General features: G+C 52.1%; 1 protein-coding gene across 9 annotated transcripts in view; it reads right to left on the bottom strand.

Moving 5' to 3' along the window:
* DPP6 (dipeptidyl peptidase like 6) overlaps window positions 1-18,690 on the bottom strand; it is a 1,162,044-nt gene that overhangs the window by 9,869 nt on the left and 1,133,485 nt on the right. For all 9 annotated transcript variants that reach the window (XR_003118544.1, XM_025379256.1, XM_025379255.1 and 6 more), the window contains 4 exons: window positions 15,110-15,208; window positions 10,491-10,560; window positions 7,017-7,211; window positions 2,506-2,560 (listed from right to left, as the gene is read on the bottom strand). Coding sequence is in view for 8 of the 9 variants with exons in the window: in XM_025379256.1 (XP_025235041.1) it covers window positions 2,506-2,560; window positions 7,017-7,211; window positions 10,491-10,560; window positions 15,110-15,208 (419 nt within the window). In the remaining variant the exon portion in view is untranslated. The remainder of the gene's footprint in view (window positions 1-2,505; window positions 2,561-7,016; window positions 7,212-10,490; window positions 10,561-15,109; window positions 15,209-18,690) is intronic.

The raw sequence follows: 18,690 nt of genomic DNA, 5'->3' as shown, positions 1-18,690 counted from the left end.
GTATGTGAGCATGTGTGAACATGTGTGTATGTGTGAGCATGTGTATGTCATCGTGTGTATGTGTGAGCAGGTGTATGTAATTGTGTGAGTGAGCATGTGAGCATGTGTATGTAATGTTTGAGCATGTATGTGTGAACATGTGTATGTAATCGTGTGTGAGCATGTGTGTATGTGCAAGTGTATGTAATTGTGTGTGTGAGTGTATGTGTGAGTATGTGTGTGTGTGCATGTGTATGGGTGAGCACATGTATGGGTGAGCGTGTGTATATGTGAACATGTGTGTGTGAACATGTGTGTGAACATGTGTATGGGTGAGCATGTGTATGGGTGAGCATGCATGTGTATGTGACTCTGTGAGCATGTGTGTGGGTGAGCATGTGTGTGTGAGCATGTGTATGGGTGAGCATGTGTGTGAGCATGTGTATGGGTGAGCATGCATGTGTATGTGAGTCTGTGAGCATGTGTGTTGGTGGGAGCATGGAGTGTAGAGAACCCAGGTACCTGACTGAGACCATGAAGCGCAAGTGATGCCAAACTCCCCCAGGATCAACCATTTATGGCCTGCATGATTGTTTCGGTGTGTTCCTTTAATAGGGCAGGGGCACCTTGTCTAATGACAATGAAAGAGGATTTTCATTTTCTACAAACAATATTTATTGTCAATGAATGCCACACGTCCTTACTTGTCATTCTCTGTTTTCTTTAAAACTCATTTTCCTGCAGGACCACGTTGCCTGCTTTGGTTTAAATGAGAGATGGTCAATCTTCTGCAGGGGGGATTTTTGGTGTTGGGGGGAACCTGCAGAACATAATGCACAGTTGCCCCCTTGTTCCCCAGGTCACCTCTGGGTGCAGGGCAGCTGCTGCTCCCTGGGCTCTGTGTCCCAGGTCCTGTGATGCCTGACAAAGGCTGCAGCTGGATCACTGGGGCACGTGCGACAAAACAGAACGGACAGGCTGCAACATGCCAAGCTGCTAAAAGGACTGATGCTTTATTCGTCGGAGGAGAAATACCATGTGGGGTCTACGGACCTCTATCTAAGGCTTGTTAAACCAGAAATGCTCATGCTCTGGAAAGAGGCCCAGGATCCACTGGGCAGAATGGCAAAGCAAAGATACCCAGCATGGAGCTTGGACACATGTCCTCAGCAGAACTCAGTGTGGGGGTACAGGGTGTGGGGGTGCATCAATTGTGCTCTGACAGGTGCATGGGGTCCCCTTTCCCTTTGGCACAAACTGCCTGTGCTTCCGGACCAACCGCCTGTTGAGAAAGCCTCTCTGTCCAGAAGTGAACTATGAAAGGCCCTGAGAGGGTGGGCTGTATGTAAGACACAGGAAGGAGACCAGGCCCTCAGGAGTGGCATCCATGTGCATTTGGGGCAGAGTGAGGACTGGAAAAGACTGACCACGGCCCAGGCTGCCTGCCTTTCAGCTACCAGTCTGCTGGGAAGTCACTTCCATGGGGGTGGGGAGAGGTGATGGCTACTGACACCCAGGTCACACCCACCAATGACCCAGTGGCTTCGGGCCTCACAGGCAGTGAGTGGATGTCTAGGCGCCTGGAATGCACCTCTAGGGCTCTGTGCCTGGGCTCTGAACAAGCAGAGAAGCCACCAGCCCTCCTCTTGGCTGCCTTACCTCCAGCAGGTAAGGAAGAGGTGTGGGAGGGCTCCTGCATCCCCTGCTTCTGGGAGCAGCCCACAGGGCAGGGCTGGGTCTCCAGTGCATGCTGGGCTCTGAGGTTTTGGAGGCGATGACGTAAGAGGCACTGTGCTGATTACTTGTCCAAGCCTTCACCGCGGGGGCGTCACGGCAAGGCCTCCTCGGCAGGGCCTGTGCTGAGGGTCACTCTCCGAGGGAAGATGGGTCTATGCTGCCCCATCTGTGTGCTGACCTTCTTGAGATCAAGAGGCCCCAGGTCTAGGCTAAGGAGAATGAGGGGCCAGGTACCAGAGCCATAGCAGGTGGCCGTGCAGGGACCTAACTCCAAACCATGGGCCTCAGCTACAGCTGAACTGTCCCAGGCTACAGCCTTCTGACAAGGGCCACCAGTTGGGAGCGGCTCTGGTTTGAGAGTTCACTGTGCGACCCTCCCCACACCTGTCCTTCCGTCTAAGTAGACGTGGTAATTAATGTTGTTACTGCACATCAAGCTATCCAGAAATAGATTCCTGCTTCCCTTCTTTCCTGGGCTACCATGCCAAGAGCTACAGCAGGCGGATGGGAGAAAAGTCATTAGGAACGTATTAGAGCTCTCCTGCGGGGACCTGGCTTCTCTTCTCTTTCCTTCCAGATAATGTAAAAAGAAACTTTGAAAAATGAGCTGATCCAATGAAACCCCCCACGGCTGGAATCACTAAGCACCCAGGCTCTTGCTTTAAAAAAAATAATTACTTGCTCACCAGCAGACCACAGACGTTCTCAATAAATCAGGATTAGGCCTGGGTAATGGTGCAGGCCACATTGGAACAGAGGGGTGTTCAGACCAGGGTGGCTCAGACTCACCTTCCCGAACACGGCTACACGCGTCCTGTCGATGTACTGCTCCTTCAGCATCATCCTGCGAGGTCGAAGAGGGGAGAGAGGGTTCAGTGCACATCCTGCCGGTCCTTTGTCTCCCTGTGGTCTAGAGCCATATTTTCCATCCATTTCAAGGATGAAAACCCCTCTTCAAATAAAAAGCAACCTTAGCATTCCAATATAATTATTTATTGCTTTTATTTATTTAGTGCCAAGTCAGTATGTTCACATTAAATATTCAAAGCACCCTTGCAGTAAACTCTGTAGCACTTCCAGGTGTAGAAGCTTCTCGACCGTGAGCTGTTAATCCACAACTGCAGAGCCCCTTCTGGGAGACTCAGCCCCTGCTACATGGGGTCCATCTGCTGCTATTGGGCCCTCACCCAGAGCCTGTGACTCCAAGCACGCGGGCTCTGGGATGAGCCTTAGGCGTCGGCAGGGATCTGTGGAGCTCTGGTTCCATGCTTCTGGGCTCAGAGTCAAGCCAGTGAGCCCCCATTCCACCTGCACAGCCCTCTGTTCCCAATTCCTGGGAGGAGGCCTCTGTCTTGCACCTGTTTGGCCACAGAGGGATTCTTCCCATGAGCTTCTTGCTACGGCCCAGCCTTGGCAGCACCCACTTGGTGCTCTGGGCCTCAGTGCTTTGGGCCAGTGCTGCCTGGGTCCCTGCCTCACCCTTGCTGGGACCTTGCCCCGCACCGTGGTCTTCTGCTTCCCCCACGAAGTGGCTGGGGTCCTTCCGGTTTCTGGACCTCGACCAGCAGCAGGACGCCTGCAGGCTGTGGGCTTGTCAGGTGGAAATTGTTGTCTGTCTGGATTTTACCTCAGGCTAAGCCATAATATCAAGTGTGGAGTTAGAGATATTTTTAGACATTTTCTAGTAAGGAGGAGAAAATATAATTTCTTTTCTCAACCCTTATGAGTTCCTGGTCGAGACACTCTCACTGTCCTGAAAATGAAAGTCAGATGAACAAGAGGAAAACCAGAAGAGGTTTCCTGGTGTGCACTGTGCCCTGCCCATGGCGGGGGCCTCAATTCCAGTGCCTCTCTCAAGGCAGTGGTTTAGGGGCCCTGCTCACGTAGTGTTTTAACAAAGAGCGATAACTCTCGGCATAGTGACCTGGCAAAGGAGAGAGCAGCTCCAGTCTTTTATTTATTTATTTATTTATTTGAGACAGAGTTTCTCTCGTTACCCAGGCTGGAGTCCGGTAGTGTGATCTAGGTTCACTGCAACCTCTGCCTCCCAGGTTTAAGCGATTCTCCTGCCTCAGCCTCCTGAGTAGCTAGGATTACAGGTGTGCACCACCACGCCCGGCTAATTTTTGTGTTTTTAGTAGAGATGGGGTTTCACCATGTTGGCCAGGCTGTTCTTGGTTGAACTCCTGGCCTCAGATGATCTACTTGCCTGGGCCTCCCAAAGTGCTGGGATTATAGGCGTGAGCCACCACGCCTGGCCTCCAGTCTTTTAAAAGGAGGGAACCTGTGAGAAAGCAATACAATCTGCCCCCAGAGTCCCTGGCAACGGCGGGGGCCCTCTCTGGGCTGGTGAGCAGGTGCCGTCCCCAGGAAGGAAGGATGGATGTCCTGGTGTCTGGTAAACATGGGCAGAGGCAGAGACTCCCTGTGTTTTCAATGTCTTTCACTTAGCAGGTCTCAATATTTTGGGGAGAACTATTTTGGCTTCCTCCACTAGCTACGTGAACAAATGAATAAATAAAAATGAGGCATTTCTGTTGTTCCTTAGCACATGGTCCAGGGTGTCTGTGTGTATACACACAAGCACGTAGGATCCAAAAGAAAAAATGGTGAAGAAAATCCCAAGTTGAGCCCAGAGACAACCTGTCTCTGGGAGACAGGAGCCCACTGGACCCAGTCGGGGGTTTACACAGCTGCCCCCCACCATCCACAGGGGCGGGGCGAGCTCCCTGCCACAGCTCATCTCAGCTGCTTGTGGGAGGCTGGCCCCGTGGGCTCCTCGGTGAGGATATGGTGGCGGCAGACGGGGGAACTGTGGGAGGGGGAGGAGTCAGGCTAAGGCGTCAGCCTCATGATTTTAGCCTTCTGATAACATTGGGCTGTTTCCTTCTGATGAATGAAAATGCAGACCTCGTTCCTAAGGAGAGGCGAGGGAGGCTTTCTGTGGCTTAGCGCCATTGGGCATCAGCTTCCTAAGAAAGTCTGCGCTTTGGCAGCGGCTCTAAGATTTGCCGTTGTCCACGTGCTCCCACTCTTGAGCGTTGGTGGTTTAGGAGTTGGCATTGTTGGCTCTTTTTCTGCAACAGGTTCTGCCTTGTTTTGGAGCAGATGCTTGAGCCCATTCCTTCCTTTTAGGGCACGATGTGTGTGAAACACCTTTGCCCTCTAATTCCTTTGCTCTTTGGGAAAGATGCCAGGCAGCGCCAAGTGTCGAAGGGGAGCCTGAGGGTGCTGTGACCTTCCCCTGGGCCTGTCCCTGATGGCGGGGAGGCCCCGGGCTTCCACACCTCCCTGGGAGGAGGTAGAGCAGGTGGGGAGAGGAAAGCAGGAGATGGCAGGGGAAGCCACGCACAAATGGAAAAGACCCAAAGGAGGAGGTCCGGGAAGCCAGGAGAGCCCTCGAGCCCTTACCCAGGAAGCCAGGCCCACTCCACTCCAGAGCACAGCCTGGGCTGGCTTCCGTGTCCTGGGAGTCCTCTGTGGCTGGCACTGCCGACTGCGGACCCAGCAGTCACCCACCCATCCTCCTTCCACACTGAACCCCAGCGTGCCCTTGTCACCCCACGTCCTCTGCTCAGGAGCTGGCCCCACACTGGTGTCAGGTGGACCCACTTGGTCTCTGGGGAGCTGCCTGCACCTCTCTCACTCGTGGTACATTCTGGAATGGGCAGGGGAGGGCCGGGAGATGGAAGGAGAGGTTTGCTGTCTGCTTCTGGGGAGACTTTCCTTCCTTTCTGGAAGTTTCCAAAACTGTTCCCTCCCCAACCTGCTGGAGGTAGATGAAGCAGCATGGAGCCAGGTGCTACTGAGGGCCATCCATGAGCTGGGGGCTCGGCTTAGGATGAGGCCATCATGGCTGGTTGGGCGGAGAGACGGAGAGAGCCTGGGTCTTTGGTGACATTGTTGGTGTCTGGATTCATCAACCCTGAGGCCTGGCATCCCTATGTCTTTCATAGCCAACATAGTTCCTTATTTGAGGGGTGTGTGTGTGCGCACGCAAGCACACATGTGTTGTTGTAGTCATTGACTTCCAGGCAAAGGCATCCTGGCAGACACTCCTTCCTTGAGTATCTGAGTCCTGACAGCTTGCCTGCTCTGTATTTCCCACCTGCAACATGGGTTTCTGAAGCAATTGCTTTGTCTGCCATCACCTAGCTCATAGCTCCCTGGAGGGGTCCATTCATTCACACACTCACTGTTTTCCACTGAAAGACCATTTACTGAGTACATACCAGGGGCCATCAATCTTTTTCAAAATGAGAAGAAATGTTTTGATAGTCAGCTAAGTAAAGATTTTCAAACCACAGAGCACCCTGGTATAACAGGTACAGAGATGCCAGGTTTCCTATCATCCTCCAGGCAATAAACGTGTACTGAGCTGGGCTCTGTGCTCCACCCGCCTCCTGTGCCCAGGCCCAGCCTCATGCTCCCCTGCCCGTGACGGTGCTGATCATGGTCACGGCGAGGGTTCCTGGTAGATGCGCTTCTCCCTGCCTTCTTGTCATTCCCAGAACCCGAGTCCACAGTCCGTTGAGTTGTTCCTGCAGCATCTCTAAGGGGTGAAGTTAGAGTAAGTGCTGCAGTCCTCTATGCCATCAGACTGTGAAAACTCTTCTATAAAATGAGCCTGAAGGCCAGCCGCAGCCTAGCACAGTGTCTTGATGTGTTTTCTTAGTTCCAGTGCAACAACAAGATTCAGTAAGTCATTTGGAGCATCTGCCCCTTGGTGCTAAGCCTTTTTTTGTTTTCTGTGATGTCGGTTGCTCTTGCTGAGTTAGTGATAGGGATGCACAGGAATGACAGAACAAAAGCCTGCCCTTCCTCAGAGCCGGGGAGGGCATTCTGGCCCCACCTGGATGTGCATGGAGGTCCTGCTCTCAGTAATGAGGGTGACCCATTTCCACGGATCCAGCCCCATTCATATTCCTTCCCTTTTTCTGTCCTTCCTTCCTGATCTCTTCTCGCCTCCCCTTGGGATAAATGGCAAAGACATGCATGGACACTGACCCAGGTCAGTGACCACAGTGCAGAAAAGCCAAGCAGACCAAACTGGCAATTTCTAAGAAGACCCTTGTTTTAGTCAACTCAATAATCTACCCCGAAGTGGGAAAACTAGTTATAAACGTCGCTAGGAGAAGATTCCTAACAGTTTCCTTTGAAACTTGCTTTGGAATGGCCAAGAGTTTTTAGGTAAGAGCAAATTGCATGCAAAAAGCATTCCCACACTATGACTGCAGCACAGCCCCCATGAGGAGCCCCGTCCCCTCCCGGCCTCTCCTGCTTCCCGGGCGGGTGCTCACCGCACGGCCTCCATCTGGTCCTTCTCCTCCAGCAAGCCTAGCCGCCGCCTCACTTCGTGCAGGAGCTTGGTCCCTTGGAAGCCGCTGCCGCGGCCGTCACACTTTACCACCACCGCGCCGTGGCTGCTCACCATCACCGTCTCCCAGCTCACCTCGAACTTCTCAGACACGCTCTGGCTCCCCGGGGTGCCATCCCTGGAAAGAGAGTCCCGGGCTCAGCAGGCCTGCTGTGTGGTGGGTGGCGGCTGGTTTAGCAGCTGCCACATCAGATGACCCCCGTAAGGGATTTTACCCATGACCCGGCTGCCACATGCTCAACTCCATACCCCAGATTCTGCTGCCCTGGGCAGGTGAGCCAGGTGTTATCCATACCCCATAAGGCAAGGAGGAAGAGGAGACCTCCAAGAGCCTGGGGCTCCCAGGGCCATCCCTAAACACACCAGTACCGGGAGGGACAGCCACCAAAGGGCATCTATTTGGTGAGGGAAACAATAAAAACCCTCCCAACTTCTCCCTTTGCGGGGCTTTCCCTACATTGCAAGACGGTTTCTCTTTCCTGGGTTCTAGATGCCCCAGGCTGTGCCCCTCAGTACCCATCACAAGTGACAAGGCTGTGCTGACTCTAGCCACATCCCTGGCTTGAAGACGTGGTCTGTCTTTGTTAATTTCGAAGTAACAGCAAACCCGCCATATGGGTTGCCTTTCTCCCTCCCTCTCCTCGGGAGTCGAGAGCCATTGGCCCTGGGCAGTGTGGCCTCTGACCTGGGCTGGCAGCTCCCACTGTACTCTCCTCCCAGATCCTCATTTGCTAGCCCGGCGCTGCTGGCTGAAAGGCATCCATGGTGGGACATTTGGACCATGGGATTTGACCAGCGCCACAAACAGGGCTGCTTTCTTTTTCCTCAAACAGGGCTGTTCCCTCCCTCCCTTCTCTCCTTCCTTCCTTCTCTCTTTATTTTTTTATTTTGGTTTGAGACAGGGTCTCACTCTGTTGGCCAGGCTGGAGTGTAGTGGCACAATCTTGGTTCACTGCAGCCTTGACCTCTGGGGCTCAAGAAATCCTCCCACTTTTGCCTTCCAAATAGCTGAGACCGTGGGCATGTGCCACCTTGCCTGGCTAATTAAAAGAAAAATCTGTTACTCTGTAGAGATGGGGTCTTGCTATGTTGTCCAGGCTGGGAACAGGGCCATTTTCTACGCAGGACTAGTTGTTCCTCATTGACCAGCATACTCATGGGTGTGGGGAGGTTTTTAAGTGATTTTCCCTCTTGCTGGGAAAAGCATGCATAGGAGAGAAAGCCAGCCCCAGGTCCAGCCTGCCTCCCTGGAACAGCAACAGGGAGCAGTGCCCCTCCTGCGAGTGGATCCAGCCAGGTGACGGCTCCGACCACCGGCACTGTCCCAGCTGTCCGCCAAGGACTGAGGAGTGGGGTGCGGGGGGCGGCAGGAGGAGCGGGCCAGGAGTGGCGCGCTGGAGTGCTGCATGCTTAGGGTCCTGGTCAGTCATGGCGCTGCTCTATGTTGAGGGTGTGTTTGTTTTCTTTTGGGTTTTGTAATTTGAAGCAGGGGCTCAGGGACTCCAGATCTCCTTGTTATCACATTTGATGTCACAGCGAGAAACAAACAAAAAGACACAGCCTCCAAGGAAAGCTTGCGAGGCCAGAGTGAGTGTGCGCCCAGCGGGTGGGGTTGCCTGGCCCTGTCCCAGCTCAGCAGAGCTCAGCTGTCTCCACCTGGCACAACCACTTTTACCTCTGAAGGGAAAGTGAATCGTTTTGTAAACTGAAAAGCTTTTGGGGATTTCCTTTAAGATCACTGAAGAAACCAGTGGGCAGGGGAAGAAAGCTGGTTCGGAAGTTGTTAGCATCCTGGAGAAAGTGGGGGAAATCTGGTTTCACCCCACGTGTGTGGGGTGTGTGGGTGCGTGTCTGTGGGGGGGTGGGGTGTGGATGTGTGGGAGTGTGGGTGTGTATAGATGTGTACGTGTGTGCATGTGTGTATACACATACGTGTGCATATTGGTGTGCACATGTGTGTGCTGCATGTGGCTACGTGTGCACACGTGTGTATGTGTGTGCATGTGTGTGTATGTCGGTGTATGTGTGCATGTGGGTGTGCATATGTGTGTTCTTATGCAGGTACGTGTGTGTGTGCGTGTGTGCACATGCGGGTATGTGTGTACATTGCGTGTGTCTGTGTGTGTGTGCGTGTGTGCACATGTGGGTATGTGTGGGCATGTGCGTGTGCCTGTGTGTGGGTGTGTGTGCGTGCAGGTGTATGTGGGCCTATATGTGCATGTGGGTGTGCATATGTATGTGCTTATGTATGCAGGTGCATGTGTGCGTGTGGGTGTACATGCGTGTGTGCACATGTGGGTGTGTGTGCATGTGCGTATGCCTGTGTGTGGGTGCGTGTGCCTGTGTGTGGGTGCGTGTGTCTGCATGTGGGTGTGCATGCGTGGCTGCTGGGAAAGTGTGAAAGCAGTCCAGATATTAAGGAAAGTGGGTTAATTGCAAAACAGAATCAGCTATTGGAATCTGTGCCCTGGGGCGTTTCTATAATGGAACCTTTTTGCTATTTAGGGACTCAGCCCTCAGGAAGGGAGCCGGGCAAGACACCAGGGTTAATCAGCTCCATCAGGTTCCGGCGTTTACTCAGGGGGTCGCTGCACCGGCATCCCTAACACAGCCTGGCACAGGCCTCTGCTTCCGCCGGCTCTCCCGGGCTACAAGGGCTGCGGGAGTTTCTCCTGCTCCATGGTCTTGAAAAGACAGACCAGGAGGTGCACTGGGGCGTTTGCTCAATGGTCCGGGCGGCCCCCTCTGCGCTGCATCCCCGTGCGGTGTGAGCATGTGGGCATCACCTCGACTCAGGGCTGTCAGGCAGCATTTGAACCTATGCACAGGGCACTGGGCCGGCTCCTAGCACTGAGTTCCCTAATCAGACCCAACATCTTCAACGCATTTACAGAGCACAAAAAATTGTTCTCAAAACCCAAACCGGAGGCTTCATTAATGAACACAAGAGCTGAAAAAATTCTTTGCTGGCGAAGAAAGAGCATTCAGGGCAGTGGCCAGAAATGCCAGCCAGTGAGACCCACGGGCTCAGGGTGCAGGTCCCAGGCTCCGGCCATCTTGTGTCTCTGTGTCTTGGGACCTGTCCCCTGCCTGCCTCCGGTGAGCCTGTCATGCAAGATGCCACTATGATGATCCCAGCAGCCTCCCTTTATAGTCACAGAAGCTGAGGCAGCCTGGGGAGAGGCGGTGGGTACATAGCACCCACTTTCTTTTAACCTCTGGGTGTCTCCACGAGTCCTAAAGAACCTGACATTGGGCTAAACGATCTTATGTTTTCAGTTTGCAACCATATCGTTTCTCCTGCTTATCTTTTCCTAAGAGTTCAATATTCATTTATCACGGGGGTCACGGAGCCCCAGAGCGAGCACCAGGGAAAGACAGACGTGACGATACTTACACCACCAGGAGCAGAGGGTAGTGGGTGGTGTCGGTGAAGGTTGCTGGCTTCAGGATCTGCATGGGCAGGTCTGGGGAGAAGCAGAGCACAGCATGGGTTAGGGGGCAACGCTGGCCATGGGGTATCGGGCATGCCCTTGGGTGACCGTGGGGGTGAGGGTGCTCTGGATCGGGCCTGAGGGGAAGCCCACAGGACAGAGACTGGCCCAGGGTTTTCATCCTGAGGACTCTGGCCTGCTGTGCAGCCTTGGGCAAGTCACCCAACCTGTGTGAAGCTTAATTTCTCTGAAGCTTCCATTCAGTCTTGCATATGGGAGCACACTGAATGCACAGAAGACTCAGTGGCCTGAGCACTTGCCAGCAGCAGAATTTCAGGCAGGGAAATATGGTGCCCTGAGAGGGGGCAGGCTGTCTGCAGCAACAAAGCATCTCTCAGCGTCTGATCGGGGATGCTGGGGATGGATATTTGGGAGCAGGGAGGCAGGGAGAGGAAGAGATAGAGTGTGGGATGAAACAGGGGGCCGCCTAGTGGGGAGAGGGTGCCAGCCCATGGCAGTGCCTCTGTGCAGAGCCAGGTGGCTCTGCGGGTCTCGCTGTTGGTAGGTTTGTGCTGGGTGGCTCTGTAGCTCTGCTGCAGCCACAGCTAGAGGACGCCAGGGAAGGATGGTACAGCCCACTGGATCCTGCGGCTACCAAGGTCACTGGATCTGGTTCTCAGCAGCGTGAAATCCAGTGGGTGAGGGAGACTGGGTAGGAACCAAACCTCAAAAACCTGCCTCACCAATTTCTTCTGCACCCCCCCCACCTCCCAACAAACCTTCCCATCCAAGTTGGAATTTATTTATTGATGTTAACTACGACCCAGATTACCAAAGGCACAGCAATTAAATTGGAATTAGCGGCTTTTCAATACAATTACTACACAGATACACTGCAGGCTTGGGAGGCTGGCTGGGCAGCCAGCTCTGACCTGGCGTCTCCTGACTGATTCGGGCTGAATGTTAATGGCTTGCAAATTGGCTCAATGGCCCAGGGACTAGCGGAGAGAGAGGCAGGCCTTGGACTTCATCATTTAAATTCCATAAAACATGGTCTGGGCTGCTCCCTGCCACTGATAAGCCCAAGGGCAGACCTTGGAAACCGGGTTCTGACTGGCTGAAAACATTTCAGGGGAGCCCTTCTGGAAGATGTCCTACTTTTCTAAAAGAAAAAAAAAAAAAAAGAAAAGAAAAGCATTAGCCTCTGGTAGCACAAAATGGAAAAACAAAACCAAGCCAGGTCGGTAGGGCTGACATCTTTCAGATTTCCTGCGATCCCTAAGGGGGTCTTCCTGTTGCCGGGCTCATACAGGCGCCCCACATCCTCTCCTGGCATCTGTACCCACCTACCTTTCAAGGAAACCCCCTGCAGGATAGAGTGTGTGGCAAGGGTGGGGAAGCTGGCTTTGTGCTTCGAAAGGTCTTTTCTGCATTTCCTAAGAGGAAGGGATGACAGTCACACACCAGTGCTGCAGGCTTGGTAAGCGTTACTGGGACAGCAGTGGGTAGAGGGGGCTGGAGGGGGAGGCCAGGTCTAAGGAGCTCAGAAAGGAATCTCGCCAGGGTGACGGCCTGGCTGCCAAGGCTGCTGAGGAGGCAGAACAGAGGAGCTTCAGAGACACGCCGGGGCAATGATGGTCTCTCCATTGGGCTGGGATAATATACACACAGTTCTTTTTTTTTTTTGAGATGGAGTCTCATTCTGTCACCCACACTGGAGTACAGTGGTGCGATCTCAGCTCACTGCAACCTCCACCTCCTGGGTTCAAGTGATTCTCCTGCCTCAGCCTCCCCAGTAGCTGGGATTACAAGTGTGCACCACCACACCCAGCTAACTTTTGTATTTTTAGTAGAGACAGAGTTTCAGCATGTTGGCCAGGCTGGTCTTGAACTCCTGACCTCAAGTGATCCGCATGCCTCGGCCTCCCAAAGTGCTGGGATTACAGGCGTGAACCACTGCGACCGGCCAATACACACATTTCTTGGCCAAAGCAGATTGTCACAGCATCCATTTTTTGTTTATTTGTTTGTTTTTTGTTTTTTGAGAGAGAATCTCACTCTGTTGCCAAGGCTGGAGTGCACTGGTATGATCTCGGCTCACTGCAACCTCTGCCTTCCAGGTTCAAGTGATTCTTGTGCCTCGGCCTCCCAAGTAAATGGGATTACAAGCACATGCCATCACGCCTGGCTAATTTTTGTATTTTTTTTGTAGAGATGGGGTTTTACCACGTTGGCCAGGCTTGTCTTGAACTCCTGACCTCAAGTGATCTGCCCTCCTTGGCTTCACAAAGTAATGGGAATACAGGCATAAGCCACCGTGCCCAACCCTTGTTTATAATTTTCTTGAGTTTCTCTTCTTCTTCCTCTAGGCTGGGCATGATGGCTGACACCTGTAATCTTGGGACTTTGGGGGGACTGAGGCAGGATTGCTTGAGCCCAGAAGTTCAAGACCAGTCTGGGCAACATAGTGAGACCCTGTCTCTACTAAAAAAAAAAGAAAAAAAAAAAGAAAAAAAAAGAAAAAAAAAAAAAAAAAAAAAAAAGAAAGAATTAGTTGGGCATGGTGGCCTGCCTGTGGTCCCAGCTACTCAGGAGGCTGAGGTGGGAGGATCACTTGAGCTCAGGAGGTCAAGGCTACAGTAACCCAAGATTGTACCACTGCACTCCAGCCTGGGGAACAGAGTGAGACTCTGTCTCACACACAGACACACACAAAATTATTCTTTCTTCTAGTTCATTCCCTACTCATTTCCTTCATGCCCCTTTGCGTGGTGTGGTCACCTCCAGGGTATTTTTAAGAGAGAGAGCCTCTGGACATGTAAGTGTGTTGGGGGCGGGGGCGGGGGCGGATTTGAAGTGCATCAAAATTCCAAAATGTTCTGACTTTCAGAGGTGAACGCAATGTCCAGAAAAGTTCTGATAGAGCATAGCTTCCTACGGCCAAATGGCAGGGGCAGGATTTTTTGGCCTGGGCCTGTGGTGGGCTTCAGGGAGGGCGTGGCGAGCACGGGGGAGCAAGGGTCCCTGTGCAGGACCCACACCTGGGCTGTCCTGCAGGCTGGGACTCCAGGGCAGCCTCCAGACCCAGCCACAGTGAACTGCACTTGCTCTTGCCTAAGCCCCTAAGCCCCTCACGTTGCCCTCTTCTCTGGATTGCACTCTCGCCTCTTGTGAGCCCACCCGAGGTTGACTGCAGGGACCATGTTCAAATCCCACGTTCCGTGAGCATTCCCCACACGTCCCCAGCCCAGTCTCAGGCTCTTCTCTGAACTCTCGTGCTGTTTGCTTTCTGCGCTACGCAACGCAGCTTTGCAGCACGTACTGTTTAGGGGACCTGTTTTTGTTTCATGGGGTGAGCCTTGGTTCCTGCTCTTGGGAGCTGAGTCTGTTAGGTGGTTGTGTCTCCTCCAAGCTGCTGAGCACAAGGGGGCTGCCAGCGAAGATGCCAGGCCCCAGGCGACACGCCACTGTCTAGTGTCGGGGAAGGGCAGACAAAGAGGTTCCAGAGACAGTCTGGGGATGGCAAAGGCAAGGTGTGTGGCTCCTCCTCGCTGCCCTTTCAGCTCCGTGTTACTTATCAGCCTCAACACGCTTTCCCCCAGAGCCCTGGAAACCTTCTCTTTCAACAAAGCGCTCCTGCAGTTACTATCAGGCAGTCAGAGTTCGCACAGGAGGGAAACCTGTTTTCAGCCTCGGAGGTGATGGGCAAGCAGTGTCTGCACTTCAAGGTTTGAAGTCTCAGTTATTTGACGCCAACCTACCACCAAAAGGCTGCTATGCATAGATGTGGGGAAGTCTGGAGGGGGGACAGAGTTCTGGGGGAAGACAGTGAAATCTGCTGTGGGCATTTTACACTTGGGGTTTCCAAGAGTAATGACCTGGTGGGCAGTTAGGACACGGGACCAGCCGGGTTGACTTGGGAGCCAGCTGCGCAGAGGTGGGACTTGAGGCTCCCAGGCTCTGCCTCCCTCCTGGAGCTGTGAGTCCAGGTCCAGCTAATGCTGTGGGGTGTTTAGTGCTTAGCAACGCCTAGCACAGAGTTAGTGTCCAGGAGAACTTACCGAATGACTGGAGGGACAGCTCAAGGAAAGAAGGGCACAGGCAGAGAAAGGCAGAGTGAGAGGCGTTTCCTAGGAGGTAACAGCACTCAAACCTCCTCACGTAAACTCCGGCTGCAAGGACAGCCCTCATCAGCCCACCCTCCACCAGCTGATGAGGCAGGAAGGACTTCAGATGGCACAGAAAGGGAATTTCCAGAGGGAAGAGGTTTCTCTGGACGGTGTCTTGACACGGTCACCAAAGAAGGAGAGCGTTGGAGTCTGCGATCTTGCTTTGAAGCAATTGTCAGCCTCTCAGGGAGAGAGATCCTGTGCTCTGCTTTTTTTCATTTTGTCACCAGAGTGAGCATCTTGGTTCTGAACACAAGACACTCCATGCCAGAGGAGCTGCAGGACAGAGATACACCCCCGTGCTTGGGGAGCCTTCTGTGCACGGTGCCTGCTGCTGATGACTGCACTGTGTCCGAGCCCATGTTTTCTTTCTCTTTTTCATTCTTTTTAAAGGGGAAAAATGTAGTACTTACTATAATCATCAATCTCGATGTCCTTGTATTCCACTTTAGGCATCTGTCGGTCATTTATGGCCTTCTTGACATGTTCATTTGTTTCTAGGTCAAACATTTCTGAAAGAGAGGAAACAGGGACACGCTGAGATGCAAGGGTCACTCACGGAGGACCTCTGTGGGCCGTGGCTTTTCACGTGTGTAGACTGCTGCTTTCATCAGCCTCAGAGGTGGTTGTTACTATTTCTAGTGTACAGACCAAGAAACTGGGCATTAAAAAACACGCTCAAGTTAGGCACTCAAAAGCCTAGTCTCAAATCTGGGATTGGGGCGGATTAAAGATTCTCCCCACTGTCCTAGGCTCTCTCCTTCTCCCACCAGAGGTTTTTGTTCTCGGTGGGGTCACACGCACAGGTTTTGGTATGATTCTCCCCATGACTGCTGGTTTTAGGAAAACCTACACTACATATCTGTTAGGACAAATGGTTTTCCCAAAATTGTGGCCATAATAACCAGAAAAGGAAAGGAAGGTGGAAACTAGGGTGTCATCTTTATTAAATGTTCCCAGAAATAAAATGGATTCTGATCTCTCTCCTGAAACAGAAGATAAGCTGGTCTCTGGACAGACCTTAACTTCGATGACTATATTTGTGGACAGTGGAGTCGTGTGAGCCTCGCTCCACACTGTGGTGGGACTGGCTGTCCTCCCTCCATGGTAGAGACCAAAGTCAGTTCCACACTGAGGCGTGGATGCACTGGACCTTTGTGCCTCAGGCTGCGACAGCGCACACACGTCCTCGTTATCTATTTCTTCAAATGCAAAGAAGTCCCCTGAGGAGCCCACTCTGTTCATCTACTGAAATGGCCATTCTACTTCATTTCATCGTCTGATGTGTCATCAAAACCACCCAACTTCCTTTCTCCCTTCTCACACTAAGCCTACACATGGGGACAACTTGTGGTTTACTGTGAAAGGGAATTTTTCTGCAAGGAACTTTGCCTTTGGCTCATCAGATCACTTTGAAGCAGCTGTAATTTGTGCATTTGTTTAGAGTAAACGAATGATCACAAACAATGCTAGAATGGATGTCCAATCATCCTCCCGTGTAACTCCCTTGAAAAGAAAAAAATGCTGCTCTGAAGCTCTGCAGGTGGGCGCTTCTCTGGGGCAGCTGGAGGGCAAATGACTGCCCATCGCTAGGAGACTCTGGACGTGTGGCTTAGTGTGGAGAACATGGGGCTGTGGCTTTATTCAAGAACTGTGCCCAGCAGGCCTGGCAACCTTCTGTAGAGGAACAGAGGGATATGGAAGCTCCCAGTGCTTGTGAGGGGTAAATAAAATGAAAATGACTTGCGAGTTGCTGGACACATGTTTGAATATTTAGCTTTGATTAAAAAATAAGGGGAGAATGGTGACACTTGTTTTCAAACAGGTAGAGTTTTAACAAATCTGACATTAGACCACCACTGGGAAAGATTCCGAACACCATGTAGCACGCAAGAAAAGTGTCCCTTGCAGACAGCAGGAAACACAGCTGTGTCTGCAAGGGCTGTCTGCAGTGGTGAAGTCCGAGGGAAGCCCAAGTAGACTTGACCTTAACTCTGAGACCCAGAGACCTGGCTGCAGAGGTGGCGTGCTCTCCCTCGCAGTCATGCATGTGAGTTAGGGGAGCGCACTCCATGCCAAGGCCTGCATGCCCCCGTGCCAGCTTCATAGCCTCAGCCCACGTTCCTAATGGATTGGGGGCAGCACTCATTGGTGTTGACTGGTGTTGGACTCATTGAGTTCAAATGCCTTCAGCCCTTAATGCAATGCTCCAGGCACATGCTTAGGTGAGAGGAGTTGGTTTATGAGACAGTGACTGCATATCCTTCATGTTCTATTCACAGTTACAGGAAAGGAAGACTAGCAGGGAGCGCAGCTGGGTAATGAAGAGAACAGCATTTCCCAAGCTCTTTGCTGCCTCCGGGCCTTTGCACGTGCTGCCCTGTGTTTGAAATCTTCCTTGCTAGCTCCTTCTCCTCCATCAACACAGGCGTCACCTCCTCCAAGGGAGGCCTGACCACCCTATCTCAGGCACCCGTCAAAATGAAAGTTTAGGTCATTTTCCTGGCTGCAAATCCTTCTCCCTAACCCCTGCCAAGGTATCCGTGTTCAGTCCCATCCCAGGGACAAAATGCACTAGTTTTGAGTACCCTGGGTAGATGGGTTTGTGGAAAATAAATTCATATCTTGGAAATTAAGCATCTTTAGATGGTAACGTGTCTGGGTTTCCACCCAAGTCTTTCTCCTTGTTCCCATATGGCCCCAGGAAACTAAACAGGACTGAGAGGTCCTCCTGAGTGTCTCAGGAAGCTGCAAAAGTCCCCCAGGCTCAGACCTCTCGAATGGCAAGAGTTGGAAAAACTGAGGCCAGACTGTCAACCAGTGTTTCCCACACGGCACAGACCTGAGAACCCAAAGCAAACTGCATTATATTGATGGGAAAGTTTCTGATGTTTAGAAGACTAATGATGTGCCTAAGTTAATTCACTGGACTCTGGGACTATGAGGCAATCCATCCATACTCTCCAAACTCCAGCTGATTGGAGGAGACCCGTGCCTGGATCTCACGAGGTCATCTCGATGCTTCAGCTGTAACCCTTGGAGAACCTGTGATCTTTGCTGCTCTGACTGCTGACATGATCATCCCAGGTGGAAAACAGGTGAGGAACTTGGGGTGTGCAAATGTGGGTCAAATGATAGAAGTGACAACCCATGTAGGTCAGGGGAATTGGCAGGAGCAAAGGTAGAAAGACCCTCTACCAACGAGAACAGAGATGGGCTTCTTGCTACCAGTTAGCTTCTGCTTCTGGGTCCCAGAAAGGGCTTCAGCTGGGGAGGTCTGCTGGTGGCAAGAGCCTGTCTGGATGACTAAACCTCAAAATGAGAGAAAATGCAGACAGACCCTCTCACAATTGGTTAAAGGTCTTGTCTCCGTATGTACGCATGTGACTTTGATGTTTCAGGTGTCACTCTCAAATGCTGATCACGAAGGCGAAAGTTAAACTCAGGGAGCAATGTTGTTCCGCTGCCCTCTGAGTCAAGCTGGCCTAGAGCTAATGGGAACACAGGCTGGCCACCAAACCCCCGTTACCAGTTTCTGGATCTGAGAGTTCTGACTTCCTGTGGGAACACACCACGTTCTGATCGCTCACGGACTACACGGGCTGCACGTGAATACCTCGTTCCTCTCTATTGAAATCCCACCCTTCACAGGAAAGCACCAAAGCAACAGACTATTAAATTTAGTTAAATATTAGATTTCTCATTTAATGATTGCCCACACAACTGGTTTTATCAGCAGAGAGCTGACTGTCCCACAGGGGACTTGAGTTAAGCCATTTTATTTGTTCCCATAATTGCATTCAAAGAGGGCAGGAGCTCAGCAGAGAAATAAGAAAAGATTGGCATATTCCCTGAAGGACTCTTCTTTTGACTTCAGGGCAGTGGGGACCTCCAGTCTGGAGCATACAAATGGCCACTCCTTAATTAAATGTGAGCCCCCTCTAATATTTGGTGGAATTAGCTATTATCAGATCTGGACACCGTGAGACCGCAG

Source organism: Theropithecus gelada, chromosome 3 (assembly GCF_003255815.1).
Source record: "Theropithecus gelada isolate Dixy chromosome 3, Tgel_1.0, whole genome shotgun sequence".
NCBI lineage: Eukaryota > Metazoa > Chordata > Mammalia > Primates > Cercopithecidae > Theropithecus > Theropithecus gelada.
Note: the sequence above shows the minus strand (reverse complement) of the source record. Positions and strands in the feature narration are given on the sequence as shown.